Here is a 26744-nt window from a genome sequence, read left to right as displayed (position 1 = left end):
GAGAGTCACGTGGACGTTCGCGATCCCGATTGGCGCGCGTCGCAACGCGACGGCCAATCGGTCGCGAGGTTCATGCGACATCACGAAATTGAGAGAAATTTTCGGAATTTACAGAAAGTTCCTGATAATCCGAGAAATGGTGCCGTGGAGAATTTCTCTCGGCATTTTTATGTCGATAAAAATGCGCGTGTAATTAATTTATTACTAATAATTACACACGATACGTAGGAAGAGGCCGGCGACCGGGGCGCGTCTACATCACTGCTACGTTAATGGCGTCGCTTTTTTTCCCCCAGTTCCCCTCTCTGCGTCATTTGGGCGAACTTGGTTGCATTGTCTTGACGTCTTTGACGGAGCTGACGTTCCGTATGCGAGCTGTCGCGGGCTGTTCGTTCTCGAGTGGCGTCATTTAACAGACCGAGATTGTTTGCGCGGAAAGTGCGAGTATGGGCCGCTACAGAAGGTAAGCGACACGACATGAATATATCGAGTGAAACGAGTCGTCCAGACGTCCACTCCAGTCTAGTCAATCGGGAACGCTACCTGATGTTCTGTCCGCGTCGATGGGAATGTGGGAAACCACTTGCGGCGTGAAAGGCTGACCTTTCTGTCAGAAAAGTCAAATCTCCCACGGTACTCCTGTAGGTTCTCATGCCGGCGGCACGTGCAATGATTATTTACTAACGAATGACTGTCCCCACTCGATTACTCCGACTTCTAACTTCTCAGTTGATGTTTTGAAGCATGCTTTTTTTTCTTCACTGAAAGAAAGGAGCAGAGGAATGCTTCAAAGCATTTGTAGCATTAATTCACAAGTGTCGGTTAACTTTTAATCTTAGATTAACTCACTCTTTGTCTCCTTCTAACGTTCTCCTTATAGAAAGAGACAAAGAGTCAGTTAATCTAAGATTAAAAGTTAACCGACATTTGTGAAACTGGTCCTAAGTGGATCGCAGCTATAATGTAACAATTTATTTCAGTCGTAGTCGCGACAGAGACAGGCGACGCAGATCACGCACCCGTTCGCGGAGTAGATCCCCGCGCGACAGGCGGAGCTGGGGTGGCAGTGGAGGACGTGACAGACCGTCCAGCAGTCGCAACAGTCGCGGGCAACCGGGAGCAAATCTGAGGAAACCGCGATGGGACCTCAGCCGGCTGGAACCCTTCAAGAAGGACTTCTATATTCCTCACGACGCGGTGCAGAATCGAGATCCGCGTGTCGTGGAGCAATACAGAGCCGAGAAGGAGATCACTCTTCGAGGCAAGAATATCCCGAATCCTGTCTTTGACTTCGACGAGGCAGGTTTCCCAGACTACGTCCTAAGAGAGATCAAGTAAGCGACGGTTGTTGTGTAAAGGATAAGTTTTGGCGTCTTGTAATTTATAATTGCCGAGACTTTTCTGAGCTCTTTGTTTTTCGCATTGCAGGAGACAAGGCTTCAGCGAACCCACATCGATCCAAGCGCAAGGATGGCCTATCGCGCTGAGCGGTCGAGATATGGTGGGCATCGCGTCCACGGGATCTGGGAAAACGTTATCTTACATACTGCCTGCGATAGTTCACATCAATAGCCAGCCGAAATTAAGTCGCAAAGACGGACCTATCGCGTTAGTCCTGGCGCCTACGCGAGAGCTCGCCCAACAGATTCAGCAGGTTGCCGACGATTTTGGACATTCGTCGGGCATCAGGAACACCTGCCTGTACGGTGGCGCGCCAAAAGGCGGTCAGGCCCGGGATCTGGACGGCGGTGTAGAAATAGTCATCGCTACGCCCGGAAGATTACTCGATTTTCTCGAGTCCGGGAAGACAAATCTGAAGAGATGTACATATTTGGTGTTAGACGAAGCCGACAGGATGTTGGACATGGGATTTGAGCCGCAAATCAGAAAGATCATAGAACAAATTAGACCAGACAGGCAGACGCTGATGTGGTCAGCCACGTGGCCTAAGGAAGTAAAAAATTTAGCCGAAGATTTTCTTAAAGATTACGCTCAAATCAATGTTGGTTCTTTGCAACTTTCAGCAAATCATAATATACTGCAAATAATTGACGTATGTCAGGACTATGAAAAAGAGACTAAGTGAGTATGAGAGTTTTGAGTGGTTGTGGCTTGTTCAGTTGTCGCTAGCAGCTATTAGCAATAATTAGCAAGTATCATCAAAGTACCAAAGAAAAAGCTATCACATGTCACATTTTTATAGATTAAGTACCCTACTGAAAGAGATAATGGCAGAAAGTGAGAACAAGACCATAGTGTTTATTGAAACGAAGCGCAGAGTGGACGAGATAACGAGGAAAATGAAACGTGACGGTTGGCCAGCGGTTTGCATACACGGCGACAAGACACAGCAAGAACGAGATTGGGTTTTACAAGGTATTCATGAATATTAAATCTTTTTTTTTTTTTATTTCAATAAAAACTTGACGATAAGCGCGCAGGTACATACTTATATCTAATTTTGTAGATTTCAGATCAGGCAAAGCACCAATCCTCGTTGCTACAGACGTTGCCGCACGCGGTCTTGGTAAGTCATTTGAATTTTTCGATTATTCATGACGCAACGATGTCGTGTATTATCAGTCACTTTTTTTTTGCAACACGGAAAACGAACTGGTTAATATATTCACGGTATTAATTTTTCCCCAAATTATCAAATTTTTTTTCTCTTTTTTACAATGCTCTATTCTGACCGAAAAAATTTAACTAATCTTGACTGCAATGTAATGTTCCGTTAAAAGCTGAAAGATATAAGCAAGTTTCACATAACGAACGTTTCTTAAATCGCGAAGTTTTTAGAAGTATAATTTTGTCATGTAAAGTTGAAATGTACCGGTATTAGTGGATGTCACATAGATTCTAATGACATTAGACAAGTCAAATCGCATATGTGCAGAGAATAACAGAAACCAAATGTTTCAACTCGAGTTGCGTAACGACTCACCTTGGCTTAACTCAATTTATATTCCATTTATTAAATGCATTACGTGTGCAACGCAACATACCTTAACATTTAAGTCCAGGTTCTCCTCTTTCTACGCGAACGGGACATTACAATTTTAACGCGTTGCAAGCTCAAAGTCAGCAAGAATGTAGGAATGGAATAGGGCAAGAGAAAAAAAGCAAAAAAAGCATATTGAAGCAGGAGGATGGTTGGAGGTAACCATACAGCTAACGCGGTTGGATCTTTGTTTGTATTGCAGAGGCACATTGCGCGCAGGCCCACGCTGGGTAATGCAAAGCATGTCGGGGGTGCCCGCCGCCGCTCTTTGTTCGGTGGTGCACTGGTTTGCATTGTCTGCGCTGGCCGCGACGCCGTGCCTCTATCCGTCCGTCCGTCCGTCAATCGCGTGTGAAGGGCCAAGTCCGGGCCAAATCGGGATCTACTACTACTACTACTACTACTACTACTACTACTTTACCTACCTACCTACATACTGGATATCAGTCCTACTGCGCTGCGCCATCCGGGCTGGCTGGCCAGGTCGTTGTTGCCAGAATAGAGTCCCCTGCGCTGGCACGCTCAAGCTAATCAGACAACCAACAACGTTGGTCCGTTGAGGCGGTGGCATGTGATAGCAGATATGCCAGAGCCTCTCTTAGCGCGCCCTGCGCCCTGCGCCCTGCGCCTGTAGCGACAGAGTGGCGGAGGCAGTAGCTGGAGCGAGCGCAAATAGCCAGGCCCTGCCCGTACGTTGCTAGCGAAACACTCGCCCACTGCCTAATATTTTAGTATTACATAGTTCAAATTTGATTAATTGACATATACATATATACACGTACATACACGCACGCATACACAGACACACACATATCACACACATCGGTATACGCGTATATATAATGTATACATTGCATCTATCTCCGTTCGTGGAATTGTTACTAATTTGTTATTTATGAGTAATGTTTGTCAAAACGAAGCTAATCAGCCGTCTATATATATGTATACGTATATATGCGTGTATAAATGCGTAACATTTCACAAACCTACCACTTTAAACTGTATGCATTTTCTGATCCTCTTTCCTTCTAGTCCTTGTGATAATCATACATCAGTCGCATTTTATCATACTAACTATTGTATCATCACGTGAACTTGTTATACAACGATTCTGGTCTTTTTTCTACTTACCGATCGCCCAAATTGCGAAAAAAGACTTGAAACATATCTCATTTTTTATTTTTTAACACGCAATAAAATAAGAATTTTTGTAATATTTGAGAGAGAAAGATCAGGATTGTTCTCGGTTCCAACGGTTTGTTTTTGTTTCTCGCGTACGTTGCTCTAAGCGCTCTCTAAATAAATATGCGTAGAACATATTACTTATTAAATGATGAAAAAAGAAATATTATACCGAGAAATTGCTTTTTAATAGAATCTTTATGTCAAGAATTTCTTTGTTGAATCATTAGCACAAAAAGATGAGCGACGTGACAGCTCGGATTATTAGCTTCTCGGAGAACGTATCGAACGTTATAATTTAATATATCGTCCGGTAATATTTCATTCATACTCGACTCGCGGTGTTTCACAATCCTTGCGACACTACTACTTTCTTAACCCATGTCTGTCCTGAACGCTGGAACCCTGCGAAGATCCGGCTGGTCTAATGCCAACTCTTAATTTCAGACGTTGAAGACGTCAAGTTTGTCATCAATTTTGACTACCCCTCCTGTTCCGAGGATTACGTCCATCGTATCGGCCGTACCGGTCGCCGACAAAAGACCGGCACGGCGTATACCTTCTTCACGCCTAACAACGCCAACAAGGCCAACGATCTGATACAGGTGCTGAAAGAAGCGAATCAAGTGATAAACCCAAAACTGCTGGAGCTCGCCGACAATAAATCTGGCGGTTATGGCAGAAACAGAGGTAACTCTAAAACGATTGCTAAAAAGACTGTTTATTCGTGTAAGTTTATTCGTGTAAGGATCGGTTGGATTGATATTTGACAGGTGGAAGAAATCGATGGCGATCACGAGGCGGTGGTGGAGGAGGAGGTGGGGGTGGTGGTGGTGGAGGCCGTAATGGAAAAGAGCGCAGCTACTCGCGAAGCAGAAGTCGAAGCTACAGCAGAGAACGCAACGGCCGCAGCAGTCGACGAAGCTACAGCCGCAGCTATTCGCGGAGTCGTAGCCCCGTCAGCAATCGTAATGGTAAATCGTTATGCTAACCGAAGAACTGTTGACCCCCGCGGGAAGACCGATACTAACGAGAAATCGTTTCTCCTCAGAAGTTATCGGCAAGAGTTATTGGAGTAGCGAGAGATGATCTTCCAGCGGCTAAAGAATGTGTGTTGCAACACAGGTAATTTTTTTTTCTTTTTTTTTACCTCCGACAAAAACGATACAAGTTGCAATAAACTGTTTCAACGAGACATTCTCTATTCGCGAGAAACGACACTTTAATGGCTGCCGAATTCGAGGGAACGCGCTACTATTTATAGGTCATCCTTCTTGTGTACAGCTTTCAGTCTGCACACAATGCGCACTGCGTGTATTCCGTCCAATTCGGCAGCCGGACACTCATCGTGCGATACAATCGATAGTTTTGCTGACCATGTTTACACGAATTTCTAATGTCAGCTATTTTATGTAAAACAAATTTTCTAACGCGGGCGCGCATGCAAGAATGCGTGAAGCGTGCTCGAACAGAGATTTACCGTGTATTTGCTAGTGATAGGAGTGATGAAATGTGCTATCGTATCTTTTATTTCCTTTTGCATTCCCATGCTGCATCTGATTTCTTCCTTTTCCAAGTGTTATCAATATACACCGGTACATAGATTAGGCTATGCAAATCCATTACGGCGCGAACTACAGTTTACATTTTTATAATGCTAATCCTCACACGCTCGCACGACAGTAAGAAAGGGCTAAGTTGATGTGAGCGAATGTATAAATTTAATCATGCGAACTAAAACTTCCAGTGTATAACGGTGTTTAATCAGTACGTATCTATAGATCATAATAAATTATAAATGTCTAGCGCGCGCTTATATTTGTAATTCATCCGTCTGTATCTAGGCAATTACGAAAAAAATGATAGTACCACTCGATGTACAGTATTTCAACGACGTGATAAATAAATTCATAAATGTCTACACTATCTCGTATTCTAATATCTTGTATAACATCACGCTTCTATATGAGACTTGCTCGACTCTTCTGACAATCATGTTGCATGAGTATAATCACTTACCTGTAATAAACTTGGCGACGATATCTGTAAATTGCACGCACTTTGTCATTTAGCAAAAGAATAAGTCGTTCGTACAAAAAGGTAAGGTGAGAGCTTGTGGTCGCGAGTTTCGTTGATTATCGCTAGAATCTTTATATGGGAAAGTGACAACCAAAGTGATTCACGTGTAGGATCAGTTTTTTTTTCGCCTGTTCTGTTTAATTTAATTTTTATCTTAATTACAGTGGTAGTACTTAAAGATCTTATGGTAATTTTAGAATACCGAATTCCGTTTATCCTCTCAACCCGGTTATTCTTCGTGCGTCAATCTCGTTTGGTTCGCTTTGCGGATGGCCGATACTTTACAGCCACGTGAAGTACTTGACGACAGGAGAACGATCATTTTTATTACTCGACCAATATATAAGATGTACACCGGCGTAATTGACGATCTAATAAGTTCACGTGTGGAAAGATTCCTTTTCTTTCGTTCTTTTTTTTTCCTTTTTCTTTTTTTATCGGACTATGTGCCACGATACAAATTTATGTTACACATCTTGAAATATAGTGCGCTTAAATGCACTCACGAATCACAAACATGCAATATCTTTCTTATACGTTCTCGAGGCGCGTGCTCGCTCGAGTCGATTGTTCCGCCGCTTTCGCCGGCGGAGGACAATCTTTTCTTTTACGATTATTGTGGACAAAACGTACAATATCCGCTCGTCGATACTTATCCGGGGCGAGCGTGGTTTTTAAGGAATTAATCGAGACGGGGAGCTAGGTGATCGACGTCGAACGATCGCGATTACGAGAAGGTCCTTTCGCAGCCTCGACCGCAACTCCGGATAGCACGTTCGAATTGATTAAAAGACACAGCAAGTTTCCAAGATATTCTATTAGTCGCATCGCATTTCAGTAAATTTATTATAATTCAATGTAAAAACCCAGACAGCACCGTGTCCAAAATCAAGACATAAGACGTCTTTTCGACGTCTTTTAGCCATCTTTTAGACGCCTTATCTCCCGCTTTTGGACAAGTGTGCTGTACGGGAGTTTACCGTGACTGTCAATTTCAGAATGCTGGACGATTCGTGTTCAAAGGATATGCGCCAATACAGATCTGGCCGAGGCCGCTCGCGGATCCGTTCGCGATTATAAGAAAACGGCACACCACCCGATACTCCAATCGTAGATAACGTTAAGATCGAAGTACGATTTTCCCATCGGGCTGTATCCGCGCAACGTGCCGCGGATAAACGCGATTTCCTCGCGAGACACGCACGGATATTCGTATATGTGTGTGCACATACGCGTGTAACAAGCTCCTCGCATGAGTTGGGGTTTAAAGGAGGGATTTATTTTTTTTTTACAGGGCTCAGCATGCTTCGTTCACATATATTACAACGTACGCATATAACAATAACATTAAAACCCTTTTAGGTGTGTCTTCGGACGTGGGAGAGAGAGCTATGGCGCGCTTATAATTATATCCGCGATACAACAGGATCGTATTTTGTGTGCGTGCGAGGGTCATATATTCATGTGTATGTTGTATAAGTTTTTTGCGTGTATCCGTATGTCTGCGGCGAGACACTCGTGTGTTTCTTGGTGTGCGGATCGATCTCGCCTGGACCGAAGTAACTCCAAGCAAGCAAGGTGACGAGTGTGAGGGTGAGAGTGAAAATTTTTACACGGTCGTCCTTAACGTCCGGTCCACCGCGTATCCCCCCTCAGTGGACGCGAATTTCCGATCTCCACTTCGGAATCTTTCATCTCTCTTTTTTTCTTCTCAGCGTTAGGACGCTGGAACTGAGGAGGGTACTGTCGGGGTGACACGTGTGCTTGCGCGTGCGTGCAGCAGATTCGATGAAATCTATAATTAAACGTCAGTCATTCAGTCAATTGTCCAACAGCCGCTAAAGTAGTCGGAAGCCTCGTCTTCAAGACCGAGGAGCATGCCGGCTTCTCGAAGAGGGGAAGCGAATCGGTAGTAGACGAGACAACACGTGTTGGAAGCAGTTCTCGGTCGCAAATCAAAACACGCAAATCGAGTCGAATCTTTCATTTTCAACACAAACCACGTAACGCAAGCTAAATAACGCAACTCGGGAAGAAAGAAGGCTCTCGGAGAAAGATGTTTCTCCTCGCTTGTTACAACTTTATAGTTGCGATGTGTCAAGAGATCTCATGTTCTTATACGCGCAAAACGATATAATCTCTCGATCGTCTTCTCTCGTGACTCCTCGCGCGAGTAGAAACGAAGCGAAATACCCTCGGAATAGGATACGCGCTTGTCGTCGAAATCGTTCTTAAGAATGGTGCGAAAGGTTTCACGCGGATCATCCTATTAGCGATTCCTAGTAGCCCTGCGAGAGATTTCGCAGCTATTTAAGTCTTAATTCGGACCGTGCAATGCATCGGATGAACTTCGCTAATGTAGACGCGTGTGCGAGAGGCTCGTTCAACGCATCTTCGCGCGCCACGATTCACTATACGTACAGTCGACGAGGCGCAAAGACAGATCTATTCGCCGATCTCTACGTGTAAATTTGTTTCGCAAATACTGGCTTTGTGTCCCTTTAAGTCTCTCAACGTAGACACATACGGAGAGACATCCCTAAATATATATGGTGTCGCACCCATGGAAGCTTCGCGCGAAAGCCGATAATACCGGATGTTTACGCGCAAATCACGACGTGTCCACGCGTACTATATCCAAACCATACATACACACACGTAGACACGGTACAAATAGACACGGAGTAGAATACGAAATGACTCAAACGGGAAAATGAGAAAACGAAGATGACCATCGTCCATCTGTCTACGCTCTACGCTATACATCTACGATCCGATTATTCCATTCAAGAATATTTATATATCAAGAGTATTTGAAACAATCGGTGTGAAGATTGAGTGTCCCTTCCGATTATTGCTAACACGATGCTCGTGATAATACTGTTGTACGTGGTTATTGTTCGTCTACTTGGATTACAATACTGGTTCGGATACCTTACGCATAGACGCGCACCGGCAAATCGTTCCTGATTCTATAAATGTATACATCCGAATCTACGCAAACCTGTCAGCCCTCTTCTCAGGCCGGGATTGCGAGAATCTGGAGAACTTGACGAGTCACGGGTCGAGAGATTACAATGTGCACTTGTTCGATTCTGTTCGATCTCACGCCAATGCTCAATGCTTGAATTTCCAGGAAAATCAATATCGGCACCACGAGGTGAACTACTATTGCTCTATGGTGGGAGAATAATCTCCTCTCCCGAAAAGGTCAAAGAGAAACAGATCCGTGCGGGTGTATCTCGAGAATGCCGGGGTCTCCTGAATATAAAATAATTCTTACTCGCTAGTATGACTCAATCTTCATCCCTCCGGGATTTAGAGAAGTCTTGCCTAATAATGCTGATACTCGAATAATCTCATTTGTGAATCGTGACGTAAATATAAACTCGTAAATATAAACTACCCTCGCAGCTTAATATCTCCTATACCTTTACGGTAATATTTTCGAAAAGTGCGGCGATTCGTTATAAAAAAAAAAAAACACATTCACCGTGAATGACACTTATAGTTGCATTTAGACGATTAACGGTTTTCGTTAAGGACACGTTCCGTTCCTGTTCGCGCTTCATGGAACCAGGTAGGCTTGTTGTACCCGGAGACAGATTCACTTCTCGCTATAAAAGCGGATCTCAGAACGACGAAATCGATTTATCGTGTCGACCTGATGGAATGTAATCTTACGGATCGTATTTATTTATTATTATATTCTTTTATGGAAAGAAGTGACTTCGTCTGTTCCTATAGGTACAACACGCGGTCCTACGGAGGCGCGAGATGCTCGCCGATGTCACGGGCGGATTGTCGAACCCGCGAAATTCTCGCTTCTTACGCACGCGCTATGTTATCGGTTGTACATACGAAGTAAACGAAAAATACGACGACAAACGGGGAAGAACGGGGGTGCGATCGGGCACGTCTCGCAACGACGAAACTCACCCCCTTATCGGAGCCATTCGTCGGAGGCCGAAATTACCTTCCCGACGATTTCCCAGATTTAAAATCGAAGACGCGACACGTCATTTGCCTTGATCGTGCACCCCTCACTCTTCGTTATTCACCACCACCAGACGCAGAGCTGGAGGTGCGTTTTCGTCGAGTTCTACCGTTGCCGGCAAACGCCGGTGCGTTGTTTCTGTGTTGTCTCTTGCTTCAGGATAGCGTCTCCCGTCGTGTTTCAAAAAATACAATCGTTCGCACCGCTTTCTCTTTTTTTTTCGTTTTTTTCCTTTTTTTTCTCTCTCTCTCTCTCTCTCTCTCTCTCTTTCTTTGTAATTACGTTCTGCGTGTCTTCTCCTCTACCTTCCATCTGCGAGGTCGACGACACCGCAGCTCCTCGACGGACTGGTCGACGGGTAAATTTCCGGGTGCGGCGTCGCCGATCTCTTCTGAGCAATATACGTGGGAGAGCCCCGTGCCGACGCGTCGCCGGAAGTTCTTCCCGGGCGAACGCCGCCCCGGGGCAGCGGAAACAGGAAATACGTTGTACGCGGTATGCGCGCGACGCGACCGCTTCGCCGATACTTCGTATCGCGAGCCCGCGATCGCCCTCGGCTCGCACCCGCGTCTGGGTCAATCTTCATCCGGGCTCCGGATCATCTTCGCGAGAAAGGAAACCTGCGCTAGATTCACATCCTTCGTTCTCTCACTGCTTATCTCCAAATTCGCCTAAGACTTCGAATTTTTGTCCGTGATTTACGTCAAATAATCGCTTCCACGAGCATTAATTCGTTTTCTTCGCGAAAAGAAAGGCTGCTCGGATAAGAATTGAGCCTAGCGATACCAAGACATCTTGTATCAGTGGTGGAAAAGCAGGGGGATGCTTCTCTAAAATCCACCGATATAATTAAATTACAATGGTGAGTCCTTTTGTCTCTCCATTTTATATCTCGCGACAGAACTATTTCCTGTGTGCGACACTTTCCTTTTAAATTGTATGGGATAAATAAAAAAATACAATAAGATTATTCAATGCCTCTGAAGCTCCGGTCGCGTCGCTTGGTACCGCTAGGAATGATAAACCCGCCAGCTCAACAGGCTGTCCTATACACCCGAAAAATCATCGGAATATTCGGCACCTTTCTAGATATATAGTTTTCAATATTCTTTTTTCAGTCTCGAACATTCCGCGGTCGATCTTCGTGTGCATCTGGTGTAGCCTTGAGAAAGGATAACGCGCGACAATGCCGATCATTTCGTATTCCTGAAACAACGAAACATCTCGCGTAAATGCTCACCCTCGTGCGCTAGTGACTAGTCGATGCGATTACCCGTCTCGCGTGGAAATCGAAGCGAACGACGTCTCGACATGTCGCGCGTTATCTCACCCCGTTTTACGGTAATGTTTGTTACCGGATCCGGCGAACAGTCCGACATTAATTTCGCAACGACGGACACGTCCGCGGTCCGACGACGCGCGATCTCGCGCAACGTAGATATAGATATACTTATAAACTTTACGCTTTTTTTTCTCTCTTTAATTGTTAACAGGCCGTGGCTATACAGGGCCCACTACGCTTTCAGTTCAGTCTGTGGCACGCGGTCTTCCGAGCGGATCATGAGGTACGATGTGCATGTATGCATGCGTATGTATGTGTGTATGTATGTGTGTGTACGTTGTGTAAGATATAGTACGCACGACATTATATGTTATCGTCCTCATCAATTGGACCGTCGCGAGATGTCTACCGAACGTCGCTAATATCCTCGTTGTCGCCTTAACTGATCCTCTTCCTGGAATATTCCCATTTCGGGCGCGGGCAATGGAGGAATCTTCTTGTCGGAGTGCTTCTGGTCGGTCCTCGTCGAGTAAACGCGATCTAATTTGCAGTATCGTTGATGTTATAACGTACTAACTTACGATCGGAGCTCGTATAAAATTTGCCTCGGTGTTTCTTCAAGGATTTCTCCGACTTGACAGATCGCACTCGGCTTGGCTTCGTACACGTGTGATTCTGGCTCCGTATACGCTTTTCTCCTCTTTAATTCTTCTCTCCTATGCCCTCGTCACCGTAAAACAGATAAGTAGACCAGTACGTGATATTGAAGAAAGCAAACATGAGGGGAAAGCCAATACGCGAGATGATGTCGATCTTCGCGCTGCCTTGGCAATTACAGGTGCAAAATTTCCGCCGCAGGCGTTCCCAGCAGCGCGTTTGCGACGGCACCGTCGCCGACGTGAGCGTCGATTCCGCGGACGTCGGTGCCGCGATCGGCGGCGAGGGCGTCGCGGCGCGCGACATGGTGCGCGACGGCGTGCCCAGGGGCGACGCCGAGGAGGCCGGCGAGGGCCATCGCGATGGCGACGGCGACGACCTCGTCGAACTCCTGCGCGAGTGGTGTCGCGATGCCCTCATCGGCGAGCACCGGCCGGCGACGCAATCTTCATCGTTCAACAGCGAGAAAGACGGCGACGGCGAACGATTCGGATGATTACGCTGATGACGATGATGTAACTGATGAGGGTAGTGATGATGCTGTTGCTGCTGATGATGGTCCTGCTGATACGTACGCGGCAACGAATGATGCTGCGTCTTCGACGGATTGCCGCCGGTACGATGAGGCAGCAGTCGCTGTTGATGATAAAAATGATTATGTTGATGATTGTGTTGATGATGATGATGATTCTGAGGATGATGGTACAGTTGTCGTTGGCGAGGACGCGAACGTTGTTGTTGCGGCGGTCGTGTCTGTTGGAATTGCTGAGGATGGCCGCGAGCCACTTCCCTTGTTGATCCGAGCGCCTCCTCCTCATGATTTACTCGTCCCCCTCTTCCTCCCGAAACAGGTACGTGGACCAGTACGTTAGGTTGAAGAAAGCGAATACGATTGGGAAGAAGATCCGTGAAATGACGTCGATGCGCTTGGACCTCGTCGGGAACTTGGACAGCCACGACCTGCAGCAGTTTTTTTTCCGTGGTTGCATATGTATTTCGCACTGCTGCAATTTATCCATCGACATGGTATCCTCCGGGTGTCGGACTAGAGGCTTCTGAAAGAATTCGGTTGGTATTGATCCATTAATCTCTCGCGCATCTCAACTCTGTGCTCCTTAAATTCAAACAATTTTGATCAATGATCCGTAATCGAGAGAATTTCGAATAATCCTTTTTTGCTGCATGAAAGACTATCTCCGTAATCTCAGTTTCATTTAGAACAAGCGTCTATAGACAAATCTCTTCTTTTAATACACAAAAACTCGGAATTTCTAATTGCAATTCTTCGAACGCTTCCGGAAGAATTCAACAAGAAAGTGGCTATCTCGAAAATATCTTAAACGCGCGTCCGGTGGACGGATAAACGCTCAAGGAATGTCATATCCTCGGTACACTGACCATGGCAAAGTTGGCGGATCCATCCGGCTCGAGCAGTTCCGAGGATGGATCGATCGACGACGAATGTTCCATCTGATCGCTCGGCGGGAACTGCTTTTTTATGTTATCGCTGTGCATGTCGCTACGCGACGCGTAGTTGACCAGCGCGAATTCGAGCAGTGCGCCGAATACGAAAGTCAAGCACACCCCCGTCCAGACGTCGATAGCCTTTGTGTAGGAGACCGGTGGCAGTGAGGCGTTTATCCCCGATGTCTGCGTGGCCATCGTCAGCAGTGTCGTAACGCCTGAATGGGAGAAAGACTTTGTATAGGTCCTCATAATTAACAAGAAGAACCAATAAACGCAATTAACGACCGTCCGTAAAACGTGTGTAATCAAAATTTCCCCTCTTTTTCTTTATAGGATCGTTAAACGTTACATTACTGCCGTTTAAACGTTGCAAACTGCTGTTTAAACGACAGTTCGCAGCAATCAATGCGCGCAGTTGTTCGTATTTTACTTTCAAGACAGATTTAAAAACATATTTTACCAGGAAGATTTACTCGTTTTATGAACAGTATTATCAATTTTCCTTGCTTCTGCGTACAAATTTGCAGTAGACTGCGCACGCTTTAAAAAGTCTACTTCAATCTTTATCTCGTGATAATCCTATTTCGCTCTCCTCGTTACAATAATCTAATATTGCAATTTCAAATTTGTTACTATCAAAGATTTCGTTAATAAAGTAAATTATAATTATTCCGAGTTAACAATTATATGCTTGACACGTCACTCTTTTGCGCTTTATAGATAATAATTTGTACCTAGTGACACCCGGGCAGGCACGGCGCTCTGATCCAGCCAGAAAGACACCCAGGACACGATAACGAGCATGCAGCACGGGATGTAGATTTGAATGAGATAGTAACTGAATTCCCTCTTGAACAGCAGGTCCACTTTCAAGCAACTGTACTCTCCTGTGTATTTTTTTTTTTTTTTTTTAATTTCATCGTCAGAATCATTAGATTATACGAGCGCAGGTTTTTCTTCTCGACGCGATAGAGTCTTCCCACTTACCGGTGTTCGTTTTGCTATTGCAGTAGTCCGTGAGGAATTTCTCGAGGGTGAACCGGGGTAGATGTAAATTCTTGACTACTTGAACGGGGTCGCCTTCCTTCCAGAGAAAGACCAAATCGTTCGTCGTCCATCCGTCTGTCGGAGTGGACGAAGGTGCGGTTATTATTGGACGAGCGATTATCTCCGTTAACGTTTAACGAATAACACACTCACATACACACACACTTATTAGCGAAGCTAAGTCGAGCTAAATAGGGCGGAAAACGAGGTTTTCCGAGTCGTCGAGTCTACTTACAACTGGCCATACGAAGTGAGCAAATTTGTCGATCCAGGGGATACAGTTTCAAATTCATGGGACACGAGAGCGTCAAGGATATCCTGCGCCAGGGAGAAGAAAAACAGCGATGGTTTATACAATGCCCGTGGAAATAAGAACCCAATTCGCAATGTAACGAACGCGCGCGCGTGTGTTTGGCCATCCCGCACGGTACACAGGATAGGATCTCCGCTGTGTACATTATAGCGAAGCGAAATTTCGCGACGTTTGATTATCACGAGGGTGAAACGCGAGCGCGCGACGGATATAATGTATTCCCCCTCTGTATATCGAGATTGCGTGATTTTAACGAGAAAAAAAAACGAAGAAAAAGTGACACCTCAACGATTCTTCGTTAAAAAATTGCGCAATCTCGCTGATTAGGCTGACTCCGCGCGTTCGCCGGACGCCGATTATTATACTCATATAACGCCGGTATACTCACCGTATGCTATAAAGAACCGAGCCATTCGGGAAAATTCGTATGTATACGTTGGGCATAATGATATTGTGGAAGTGGCCCTCCTTCTCGTTCGAGAAGAACAGATCCGGCATCCAGACGCGACTGGCTTCCGTCAGGGTTAAATATTTAAGTCGACCTGCAACGTTCAACGAACAGTGGGGATACCACCCCCGTGAAAAATCGGCGTGCGTTAACGAATACGGTATCGCTCGTTAGCGTTCATTCAGTAAGCAGAAAGGATAAGAGCGGTAATTTGCGAAAAGGGAGATAAAAATAGCCGCTATTAAATTTGCGTAACGAGACCGGGGCGCGCGCGCGCGCGAATAAAATGTTACGACTCGCCCTTTGCAGCGCGATGTAATTGCAATATGAAAAAAAAAAAGATACACACATATATGTATATATACGTATAAATGCCCTTTGTGCGCCCGAATTTCTCGTGTTGACCGCAGGTTATCGGATTGTGTGTGATATTATTGCGTAAAAGATACTCTGGCATTTATATCGAAAATAAAGGAAGGATGAGCTTTTTGATCAGATTTTTTTATTTTTCCATCGCAACCTACAGAGAACATATTCCCGCCTTTTTTTTTAAACTATTATTCTCGTATTCACACGGTGGTACCGTTACACGCATCGCATGACCGCTATATTACTGTTGTTCCTATTTTATCGCATCGTGACTTTTATCGGCGTCGAAACATCGATACCAAAGAGAGAGCGTGGAAATACAAACTGAAAACATGTATAAAATGTTATTTGTGAACTTTTACGTACCTCCAAAGTCATTAAACCGTAATCTCTCATCCAACCATTGTTCCCGAAATGTTAATTGTACGGAGTATTCCTGGAGAGAAGAAGAATAAATTGCGATTAAACAGCGTCGCGCGTTACGGCGGCGAGTAATGTAACGAGTTATTCCTTTCTCTTCTCAGTGAACGACAGTCCCTCTAATTAATAAAGTTTCGGAAGAAACGCAAAGAAGAACGTGCGTATATAACGAAATAAAAGAAAAACAGAAGCTAAAATCCATCTCGAATCAGATATCTCATAATGGCGATGTATAGTCTTTGTGAAGAATGAAGAAAATAGCTTCTCTTCGCGTAAATGATAGCTTTGCATTTAACGAGGAGTTGTAATTATAATTGCAATTGCATTTTTAATTCAGTAATTACTATTCTCGGGAACGAGTTCCGGTATCTGCGATAATATTTCAGCGCGACGGAATCTAATAAAAAACACAAAGAAACTTGAATAAAAGAATTTATTTTGTATCACGTAATCTTTTTTCCTCCTCTCTCTATATATATATATACTCGATAAAAATCTCGCATCTATAAAAAAGCGATTATTCACACGTCTCGTAACAAAGAGAATTTCTTTCTATCTATAATATTGTCGCCACTCTGGGAGGTGCAACGCCAAACTGATCGTCGATATTCTTACCGTAAAAAAAAAGCAAAATATCGTTGATGCACAGATATGGATTGTAATTTTATATTAAAGAGCTTGTATTCTCGTAGGTCGAACATTCTGATATCGTTCTGGCAATTGACACAGTTGCATTTTTCTTTTAACGTTTTTCAAACAACAATTACTGAATCTGGGTCATGTCGCACGAATGAATAGATTGCGGCGAGATATAAAAATTTAAAAATTAATACATTAATTTTTTAAGAAGATTGCGTAATTTTAATCCAAAGATTAACGAGATCAGTGACATTCGTGACCGTTGATCAACATCTGCGATATTAATCTCCCTTGGCGTAATCGCGCACGTCGATAAGTTAACTCGTCACGGATCGAACTGACGCATCTAGGTGGAAGGACGTCATTTCATCGAGTTGCACCTGAGGCAACGCGTCAATCCGTGACGAACTATCTGTCACCTGGTAATGTGTGTGTCGAGAAATATGGAACAGAAAACCGGAGATGTTATATATCGGCAGCGGGGTGGGAAAAGCGTCCCGGGAAGGCGAAAAATCCTGATTGGATGAATTATTGAAACGCATCTCCGGGGACGCTTTTCCGGGCGGTGAAGCGATCATGCGACTCGAGGACGTACAAGCATCGACAGGACATGAATAGCCGATCTGTCGTCAAATGCTCCGAATAACACTGCGGCGCAGCCAAGGAGATTGAGGCGTGGGTAGGGGGGCGGAGGGGGCAGGTCAAGGGCCATGCAAAAGCGTACACCGAGGACCTACCAGATGTAATCAGATCAAATGCCAGAAATGTCTCGGGCACTATTGCGCAATCTGTTAGCGGTAAAAGAGAGAACGCATGCAGTTTCGCTCACGGTGTTCTCGTGTTCATCAGCTCGCCTGCGGTTCCTGCGGGGCGGCGTGCGAAGTCCTGTGCCCTGTTTCCTATTTCAGAAGGGGGGGGGTAAAAGGGAATGCTTTCGCAAATAGAGTGTTTCTTTTTCCTTTCCTCTTTTTTTTTGTCTTTTTATCTTTTCTTCCTTCCTCCTTGTTTCCTTCGACCTACCGACCGCCAATTTCTCCGTCCTATCTTCCGCGCGCTCGGTGCAGTGCAGTTTCGCTCTACGGTGGTTCTTTTTTTTTTTAAACGTGAAAAACATTCCGTTGGCCCTTCTCTCTTTTTTTTCCTAACTTCTTTATCCTGTCGGCTTGCGGTATTAGTTTTCACTTTAAAGTGTGCGAGAGCTTCACACTCGTGTGTGTTTCGCTCTTCTCTCCGCTCCTCCACTTCTAACTCGTGTCCGATAGCACGTGGTTTTGTTCCGTCGTTAACTTTTTAGCGACTCGGCCGTATTCGCACGCATCTAATATCGGCGGAAAGTTTCTGAAAAAATTGAGGAACATGCCGCCAAACGAGGATTCACCGATCACCCTCTTTTCGAGCTTTCGTTCGTGCTTTTTTTATATTTAAATTTATTTTTTTAATTTTTGTACTACGCGTCATTTTTCTTTTCTTTCCAGTAATACATCACTCACAGAGAAATATAAAATAAACGCTAAACACGTTTGCGTGGATGCCCGTTTGTACTTCAAGGTACTTATCCTTCCCGTGTAACACGACGAGCTTTTCTCGGGACAGGTATCGTGTGCAATATCACCGCGATTGCGACATGCGCTCGCGATTTTCGCATTTCTCTCGAGATAAAAGCGATTGTCGCTTTTGTATATCCGTTATGAAAAATATATCTTGTGCGCATTATATATAAACGACGTTACGGAGATTCGTCTATCGTGCGTCGTCGGAATATCTCGGAAAACGGGAAAACCGAGTTGTTCTTTCGAATACATGCACTTTGTGTACAAAACTCTACTCGACACCGACAGAAGAAATTGCCTTTTTTTTTCACGCTCGATTTGAACAAAGTGGAGGATAGAAATTGCGAGTGAATCGTCGCAATGTTCTTGCGGTGAACATCATCTTCGTGGAGACCTAAGCCGCTAAAGCCAATAGCTCGAATCACAAATCGCGCGAAACAAACGGAATAAACATGCGCGATCACTATGAGAAAATTCGTATATATTCTTTTGCAACCTATTTAAACTTTTTTTTTTAAATAATACTTTTATTACGTCATCGTACGTGGAGTAAACCGAGGTCTCGGTATCATCGAGTGCACCTATACGACGATAAAATTATATAATATCAATAACAGCGACAACACGGTCGGAAGGGTTTCATACATAATCCTGTATAAGATCTAGCACGCACAGTCAAATATCTCAATTTTATGCTATATACAGACAATGACAAATGCAAAGCATCCAAAAAATCATCGGTGTTCTATATTTTGAAAAAAAGGAAGAAAAAAGGGGGAGGGTAACCGCAATGCAGCCCTCGAAATTTACGAACGATCCCCGGCACAAGATAAAAAAGGACAGCCTCCGATATTATCCCTGGCTACGTTGCACCGGAAGCTGTTGCGCGCGTAACAGCTGGCTCGTAATTTTTCCCTGGCTCTTACCTTTAACGAACGACAGTCGCTATCTCTCTATCCATCTCACGGGCGGAAATTCTCGAGTTACGCGCCAGGACGATATGTTTGCCGTTTAAGCCGGCCGCTCGACGAAACGAGTGCTCCTTTTTCTCCCGCGTCGTTCGTAATTAACGCGGAAACGGCGATTTGTTACTGTCCCTCCCGCCCCCTTTCCATCCCGCCTCTCTCCCCCTTGGGAAATCGCACGGGAGACGTTTTAAACGTGTCTGGAATGCACAGACGCACTTACACGGGTAGAGAGGCACAACTCGATTATCGCGAGGCGACGAAAGGCTAATTGGTCGAGTCGAGTCTATCTCGATCCCTCTTGCGAAACGCGGATCGTTTTACGCGGAGTAAGAAAGTATTATATATATCGTCGCTGTTGTTCCGACAATTGTCCTGATGGCAATGGGATAGTGGGATGTGTCGCGAAAATAACGCTCGCGAACCCTCTATGGACCGTTATCATTATTGCCGTGACTTTTATCTATCTTTAACACGCTCATATCCGAGAAAAGAGAGCGGCGCAACATTTATCAGTCGCTATTAAAGTTTATCTCTCTCGCTCTCTCTTTTATATTATTATACGATAAATGCAATTGTATAATTAATTTGATGGTCGTAACATTTATCAGTGTCAGATGGATCGCGGGAAAGCGATCCATATAATACGATACATTATTGCTGGATGAATAGGATAAGAAGGGTAACCGACGGGAGAATTCAATTAAAGTTAAAAGTTTTCACATCACGTCTTCGTACAAATTTGCTCTACTAATTTCTTCGATCACACCGGGGAAGTTCCCCTCGGGGTTTTTAAACTTCGATCCGCCGTCGCCAGGCGTTGTCTCGAAGTTTTGTTTAGGTCACAGAGGGTTCCGCGAGATTTCGGGGCCAATAACTGCCAATCAGCCTTGCTCGGCGGATATTCGTCCGTATATTCCGTTTCCTTTGCCGATGAGCAGCCATCACGTGTTAAAATTTTGATTTCGCCTGAACGAGATGCGCACACACGCACAACGCGCTTTCTTCGTGCGCTCTTTACGGAGAACGGGTTATACGATCTCTTCCATCGCGCCTTGTACTCTCGTCTCGCCGTTAACGTCTCTCCGATATGTTTCGCTCGCAATGAAAACTCTAACACAGCCGCATTATTCCCACGCGAATTTTCCCTCCATCCCTCATCCCTCCCATCCCGGAAGATTTCTTCCTAAGCGCAGCGGTGTGCTCATTCAGTCGACAAATATTTGTCAGGATAAGCGATGCCGAACGTGTCCGTACTTATGAGAACGTGATACAGAATGAAAGAAATAAAGGAGACAGAGAAGAAGATAAGGCAGACAAAGAGAGAGAGACAGAGAGAAAGAGAGACAGAGAGAAACGGAAGAAGAAGACGAAGAAAAACGACAGAAAGGACGGATTCTTGCAGGGCCTAAAATTGAACGACCGACTTTTTTCTTCAGTGCGTATCGCGATTCAAATGAACATTTATTTATGCCGTGGTTCTCAGTTTAATGATCACGAGCGCATGATGTCCGAATAGCGAAGTACAGGGAGAGGGATATATGCGTATGTGAACAAATATCGTTTTGCTTTTTTCGTGTGATGCTGGCGTGTGAAGCGTAACGAGTCTCTGATTCGTCGAAACAGAATGCCAATTATCTCGACGAGTTCCGCGCGACGGACGGACGGCCGGCCGGGGAGATAGAAAAATCAATGATCGAATCGCGTTGTCGAGAAGAATTCGGCTGGGCGTCACTTATGGCGGAGTTTCCTCCCGAAATCGTGTTCGACGTGTGTCAAAGCGAATCGACAAAAAGAACAGCGACATATGGATGGAGAATCAGTCTCGTATGTAACGCGTTAAATTCACTAAAAAAGGAAATTTGTGCGAAATTTATTCGCTCGTGCTTATTTTTGCGATAACGAGACATAAACCCGACGAAAGATATTATTTGGGAAAGTAACAAAAATCGTCCCCCAGTCCCGCCGCGTTCGGTGAGTATCATTGCTCTCTGCTCGTCTCGTGACGCAGAATTCTGAGGAATCGCGTTTAAATCCACTTAACGTTTTGACGAACTCCGCATGGTACCAACCGTTTGCATTTCAACGAGACAGAGACACGCGTGCGTGTGCACATATGTGTGTACGTGTGTATGCGCGTGTGTGCATGGTATATCGAGCTTGCTATCTCTCGTCTGTTCGGCGAGCAAACCTGAGGCCCTGCAACGTGTCTCGGAACGCATTTTGAATTGTAATTGCGAACGCGTGCGAGCGCTCGTGCCTGCGATTGGTAGACACTCGCCGCTCTCGCGGACACATGTCGGCCAAATCTCTATAGCAAAGGTTCCAACAAGGCACAAGACGTGGTTGCAACGTACAGTCAATCGAACGATCAGTACGTACGATCAGTATATATATAGACAACAGACAGATTACCGATCGTACATCGCGGACGCGATGGCTTCACCGTGGCCGCCTCGTACCCGCCGGACTCTTTGGCCAATCCGAAGTCGATTTTTCCTCAGCGTACTAGGTTCTCGTTACCGCTCGTTCGGCTCGTTAATCTTTCAATATCGAACGTTCGCATATACTCCGAGTCTCTCGAAATTAGAACAGAACTGTTTATCCACGCGCAAGTCGTACCCGCGACATTGCGACCCGGAGAGCTCGCATTAAGACTTGTCGATATACGCCAAACCGTTTCTTCCTTCCTCCTCTCGTTTCCTTTTTGAAGGAGAGACCGACTCCTGAATTGCCCAAAAATTCCGTGATCCAAATCCACGGCACGGTAAAGCCGGGACGCCCTGGTACAATACGTATGTATATAGAACGTAACATGACAGTCAATGACATCGAGAAAAATCAAACGAGTGCGACTTTTGATTAGCACACATCCACTCAGCGCGGCGCACGAGAGTATGCATATATATATGTATATACGTATGGTACGTGTGCAGAGATGTCACGCGCGCGGGGGACGAGACTGATAATATATATGCATATATACGTATACATATACACGTAATACAGATACAAGTACAGAGAAGTGCAAATCTTACGGCATCATATACACGTGACGTTTTAATATAGTTAGTACACAATATGTGAGGATATACAGACTGTAGGCCTTGTTGATGATTACTTGTATATTGCACTCACCATATTATAATCATCTATTTTGCTGATAGAGCGGAGAAAGATGTTGACCTTCACATTTGTCGGGCCATCTAACACGTCGACCGGAACAGAACAAAAGAAATCGATTAATTAAATCGGTCGCCGTGAACCGAGGATCGCTGGCTTTGTTTTTTTTTTTCTTATATTTTTTTCACTTTCGCTTTCATTTAATTTACCGGGATAATACAATTTGCGGTGTAGGTGGATAATTGATGAATGAGAGGTCAGGAGGTGGAAGGGGAGGAGAGGGGTGGGAGGCGCGGGAATGATACCGGGGATCGTGATAAGATGATTCTGAGACTTATCGATTCTCTCGAACGCACGTGTCGCACGCGTCAATGGATCGAACGCCGGATAAGTATAATGGATCGATCGCGAATGCCGCTCTTCCGCCGATCGTGCGATACGCATCCGAGCGAATGGACAAAACGACATAGACATTATCGTCACGTACTTCTGTGCCCCGCGATAAAATCTCTCACGCTATATACGTATATAAGCCGCGCGATATACTCCGTGTACTTTCGGGAAATCGTTATGACCGAATAAAATTCCCGATAAAGTGCCATTCCCCCGTGACGCGCGCTCGTTCTCCGGCGATTAATTTTTGCGGATGACACTTGAAACTTTATTTAAGTTTTTTTAATCGGTTTGAAACTGTCCTCCGAAAGAGAGAGAGAGGACAGGACCCCTTTCATTATCTTGCCGCGAGGCACAGGACGCGTATCTTGTTACGCGCGATATTCAATATGTGTAGTATAAAAAAGCGTAAGAGAGTTTGGAGATGAGCTTTGGATATATGCAGATATCGTGAGATCGATATATAAAATTTAAATAAACGCGCTACGCGCTACGACATTTAAATGGCATGGGGTGATGCGATGGGGCGGCGAACTATACTGCAGCGATTTAGCGAGCGTGTAGCCTCTCCTTCTCCCCGCAGCCCAATTAACATTCTAGCTCACGCAAATAACTATATATAGCGACTCGCCTATGAAAGCTATAACGGATCTACTGCGATCGAGGAAAAAGAGCGAAAGAAGAAACTTGTCTTGCAAGCTAATGTGGGAGAGTAAGATCGATTTGCGGATGACAATACCCTTTTGCTGTGCGATCTCTTACAGGGGCGTTTATGCCGCGAAGACGGAGCAATATCCAGCACTATAAAGCGGCGGCGATTATTGATCCGTGCGCTTCGCCAAGTGTAAATAATCCCATAAGAATACAGGTAAGGAGAATAAAAATCGATGTGCGTATGTGTTGGGTGGCCTACGCGTGGCGCACACCCGAATGCAGAATGCTTCAGCTGTCGCTTTACGTGTAATCTCGGTATACGGAGCGATATAAACACCGTCGGTTGGCTGAATTTTAAAAGAAGCCGGAGTTGACAGTCGGGGTAGTGCCGAACGGTTCCGTTCGAGATACGCGAGGAGACGTATGAGCGGAAGCAAAATGAAAATAAAATAAAAAGAAACCCATAAATGAGAGAGAGAGAGAGAAAAAAGAGAGAGAGAGAGAGAGAAAGAGAGAGAGAAACAGAGAAAGAAAGAGAGAAAGAGAGAGAGCAACAAAGCTAGTTGATAATGATATGATTGATAATGATATGAAAATAGATGAAAAGAGACGTATCCGAGGCACGTAAGGCGACATTTTAGAGAAGATTCTACAGATGCTACAGATGCTGCGAGGACATTCAAAATACTGGATAAAGAAATGCGTTCTACTGCGGGCTTTCGGAGTGAATCGGAGCTAATCGCCCCATTACACGGTCCCTTTGATGGCCGTTGATCCCCCGCCCTCCGTAATATAATAGGCTCGACCAGGTGTCATCACCGGGTCGACCTTTGACGCAGAAGGGGCCTGATTGTCGCGACTTAGCATCTTTCGCTTCTCTCGTGGACGCTGCTCTCGGACGCGCGAGATGTCGTCATCGTCGTCGTCGTCGTCGTTGTCGTCGTCTTCGGCGCGGCATGGGTATACTAGAAACACCTAGGAGAGAATCCTAGAATCCCATTGCCATTGTTCGTGTTTGTCTCTGTCGTTCTCGCGGTGAGATATAATAGGTGGTTGGCGTAAGATGCGGGTCATAATTTTAAATTTTACTTTTACAGAGCGGAAATCACCGCGCGCGATCGTGTACGCCCGACACCGGCTTCATCCAGAATCGGAGACTTCATCTCGATCGCATTATAAATCTTGATACGACGTCATTGTTCGTGACTGTCAATGGAACGCTTTTCTTGTGCTAGATAGCGCGAAAGGTACGTATATAATGTAATGGTAATTTGCGGTAATATTTCATCGAGTTCGACCGAAGGGAGTGATTTAATCGATATCGCGAAGGAGCAACTAGCAGACGAAAATATTAACGGGCTCTTTTTCATTTTCATATCGCACATAAAAATATGAAATATAGGTTATATTTTCATGACGATTATCATCCATTTTGCTATGAACGTTTATATATTATGCCTTGTGCCTATTAATTTGCAGACACTGAATAATTTAATTTGGTTATTTATGAGAGGTGTTTGATATTTTCGGCGAAAAGCACGTATTTTACGCTTTTGCTTACAAATTGCAAAATAATTAGACCCAAGGTGTTCGAATAACATTCATTATTAAAGAAAGAGAAGTTCGATAATTGAAAAGTCCAGGAAAGAAGAATATAAAATGATCGCGAGTCTAGCGTAGGTGGAGACGCTTAGTAAGTGTATGCGTGACGCTGTGTAGGAAAGGTGGACGTACCTATAAAGAAAAAGCGTATCGATTTAACGGAACGTCCGCGTCCGTTAAATCTTTGACAACCCCTGAAATGCAATTCTTTTCGCTCCGCTGACATTCGCTAAACGCTGACTGTTCAAGCAGCGTCTAGTTTTAACGAACCGTTGAAAAGTCGCGAACCGTCGCTCTCACATTCATTAACGTTTACTTCAGAAAAGCGTGACAATTGACGGAGATTCGTATCGAAGCAAAATTCTCGCAACGGCAATATATAAGTTCGCGCGTTTAGGCTCGAGGCATGGTATATATCTTTGTCAAGGAAAAGTAGATAATTCGAGCAAAGAATTTTTACGAAAGATTCCCATATTTTAAACTGTGACAGTAATTTTCTTTACTTTTCGGAATACCGCCGGACCAAAATGCGCTTCTGACCTGGGCTCTATTAAGCGCCGGGCAGATCAGGAAATGTTTTGTGTCGCTAATCGGCACATTGCAGTTGCATTAAACTGTCGTAATCTAATAAGCGGGCCTCGGATATTGCCGCTCCAGTGAGGCTTACTGGACAATCGTGTGACAATTTGTGAATCGCTGGAGAGAACGGTCGTTTCTGTATTTCAAACGAATTCGAGGACGACGGACATCTTCCCTACTTTTTCCTCGCGGAAAACTGATTTAGTGACACGTAAACTAGGTTTCTCTGATATATTTGTTTCCTACAAGTACACATTCTGAAACATAAATTGCGGTTTATAGCATTGAGAAATTAAGGGGAAGACGTAGCGCGCTACTTTGAAGTTGAATTGAAGGATTAAGTTAATCTGCTGGCGCTTGTAAACAATTAAATGCAGTCAAACTGGATGTAGTAGGCGTCCAAGAATAATTCTGCTGTCGCTGGCAATGACAATATCGCAAAGCTCTATATTTCCTTGCAGTAAGGAGATAAAAGCCAATTAGAGTCAGTATGCAGAAATAAGTGTGTAAATATTTATGACAACTACTGAAATAATAAAATATCATAAGAATACCAGAAGCACGATCCTTCTCAGTGACATAATTGAATTGATTCTTCTGATTAATTCTGCTTCAATAATTGCCATAGATATTTATGTGCTTATAATTTGCTCTCTAATTTTGTTTATACAAAATATATTTATATTATATATATATATATATATATATATATGAAGTTGACCTTTGTCTTATTATATTCAAAGAAGGTCTTTTTTATTCTCCAATCACAAATTCTCTCTCTCTCTCTCTCTCTCTCTCTCTCTCTCTCTCTCTCTCTTCCTTTCTCTCTCGTGTCTTCTTTATCATGTCATCTAATATCTATTCCGACAAGTGGTAAGGATATCGGCGCGGATGAAGTGAGCTTCAAGAGCGACAACATCCGAGTACCACCTGATAAAGAGACGGCCATATAATGCTTAAGGAGATACGAATCTGAG

The 26744-nt window shown here is 44.6% G+C and overlaps 2 protein-coding genes across 9 annotated transcripts in view; one reads left to right on the top strand and one right to left on the bottom strand.

The window, feature by feature from the left end:
- Nucleotides 1-298: 298 nt before the first annotated feature.
- LOC112458970 (probable ATP-dependent RNA helicase DDX17) lies at nucleotides 299-6109 on the top strand. 2 transcript variants are annotated; one of them, XM_025022830.1, is made up of 8 exons: nucleotides 299-463; nucleotides 981-1334; nucleotides 1429-2082; nucleotides 2204-2376; nucleotides 2468-2527; nucleotides 4631-4873; nucleotides 4957-5157; nucleotides 5238-6109. In XM_025022830.1, exons 1-8 carry the CDS (start codon nucleotides 447-449, stop codon nucleotides 5270-5272), a joined length of 1737 nt encoding a protein of 578 aa, XP_024878598.1. In that variant the 5' UTR covers nucleotides 299-446; the 3' UTR covers nucleotides 5273-6109. The 2 variants fall into 2 exon arrangements, with proteins under 2 accessions (XP_024878598.1, XP_024878597.1); XM_025022829.1 differs by having other exon boundaries at nucleotides 300-463; nucleotides 5235-6109.
- Nucleotides 6110-6361: 252 nt separating this feature from the next.
- LOC112458975 (glutamate-gated chloride channel) overlaps nucleotides 6362-26744 on the bottom strand; it is a 41580-nt gene continuing 21197 nt past the window's right edge. For 4 of the 7 annotated variants that reach the window (XM_025022842.1, XM_025022839.1, XM_025022838.1 and 1 more), the window contains 7 exons: nucleotides 16209-16278; nucleotides 15414-15567; nucleotides 14948-15030; nucleotides 14653-14787; nucleotides 14400-14552; nucleotides 13597-13880; nucleotides 12931-13253 (listed from right to left, as the gene is read on the bottom strand). In XM_025022842.1, coding sequence (XP_024878610.1) covers nucleotides 13020-13253; nucleotides 13597-13880; nucleotides 14400-14552; nucleotides 14653-14787; nucleotides 14948-15030; nucleotides 15414-15567; nucleotides 16209-16278 — 1113 coding nt within the window. In that variant the 3' untranslated portion in view covers nucleotides 12931-13019. Of the gene's footprint in view, nucleotides 12835-12930; nucleotides 13254-13596; nucleotides 13881-14399; nucleotides 14553-14652; nucleotides 14788-14947; nucleotides 15031-15413; nucleotides 15568-16208; nucleotides 16279-22554; nucleotides 22623-26744 lie in introns of those variants that run through there. The other 3 variants (XM_025022840.1, XM_025022844.1, XM_025022841.1) reach the window with 3 other exon arrangements.

This window comes from Temnothorax curvispinosus, unplaced genomic scaffold (assembly GCF_003070985.1).
Source record: "Temnothorax curvispinosus isolate PA1 unplaced genomic scaffold, ASM307098v1 QBEX01009403.1, whole genome shotgun sequence".
Classification (NCBI taxonomy): domain Eukaryota; kingdom Metazoa; phylum Arthropoda; class Insecta; order Hymenoptera; family Formicidae; genus Temnothorax; species Temnothorax curvispinosus.
Note: the sequence above shows the minus strand (reverse complement) of the source record. Positions and strands in the feature narration are given on the sequence as shown.

Bases quoted from the DNA above. Each gene is read 5' to 3' on its own strand.
- LOC112458970 (XM_025022829.1), top strand. The intron at 2,083-2,203 runs GTGAGTATGAGA...ACATTTTTATAG, and splicing joins GACTATGAAAAAGAGACTAA to ATTAAGTACCCTACTGAAAG. The intron at 2,528-4,630 runs GTAAGTCATTTG...TCTTAATTTCAG, and splicing joins CGTTGCCGCACGCGGTCTTG to ACGTTGAAGACGTCAAGTTT.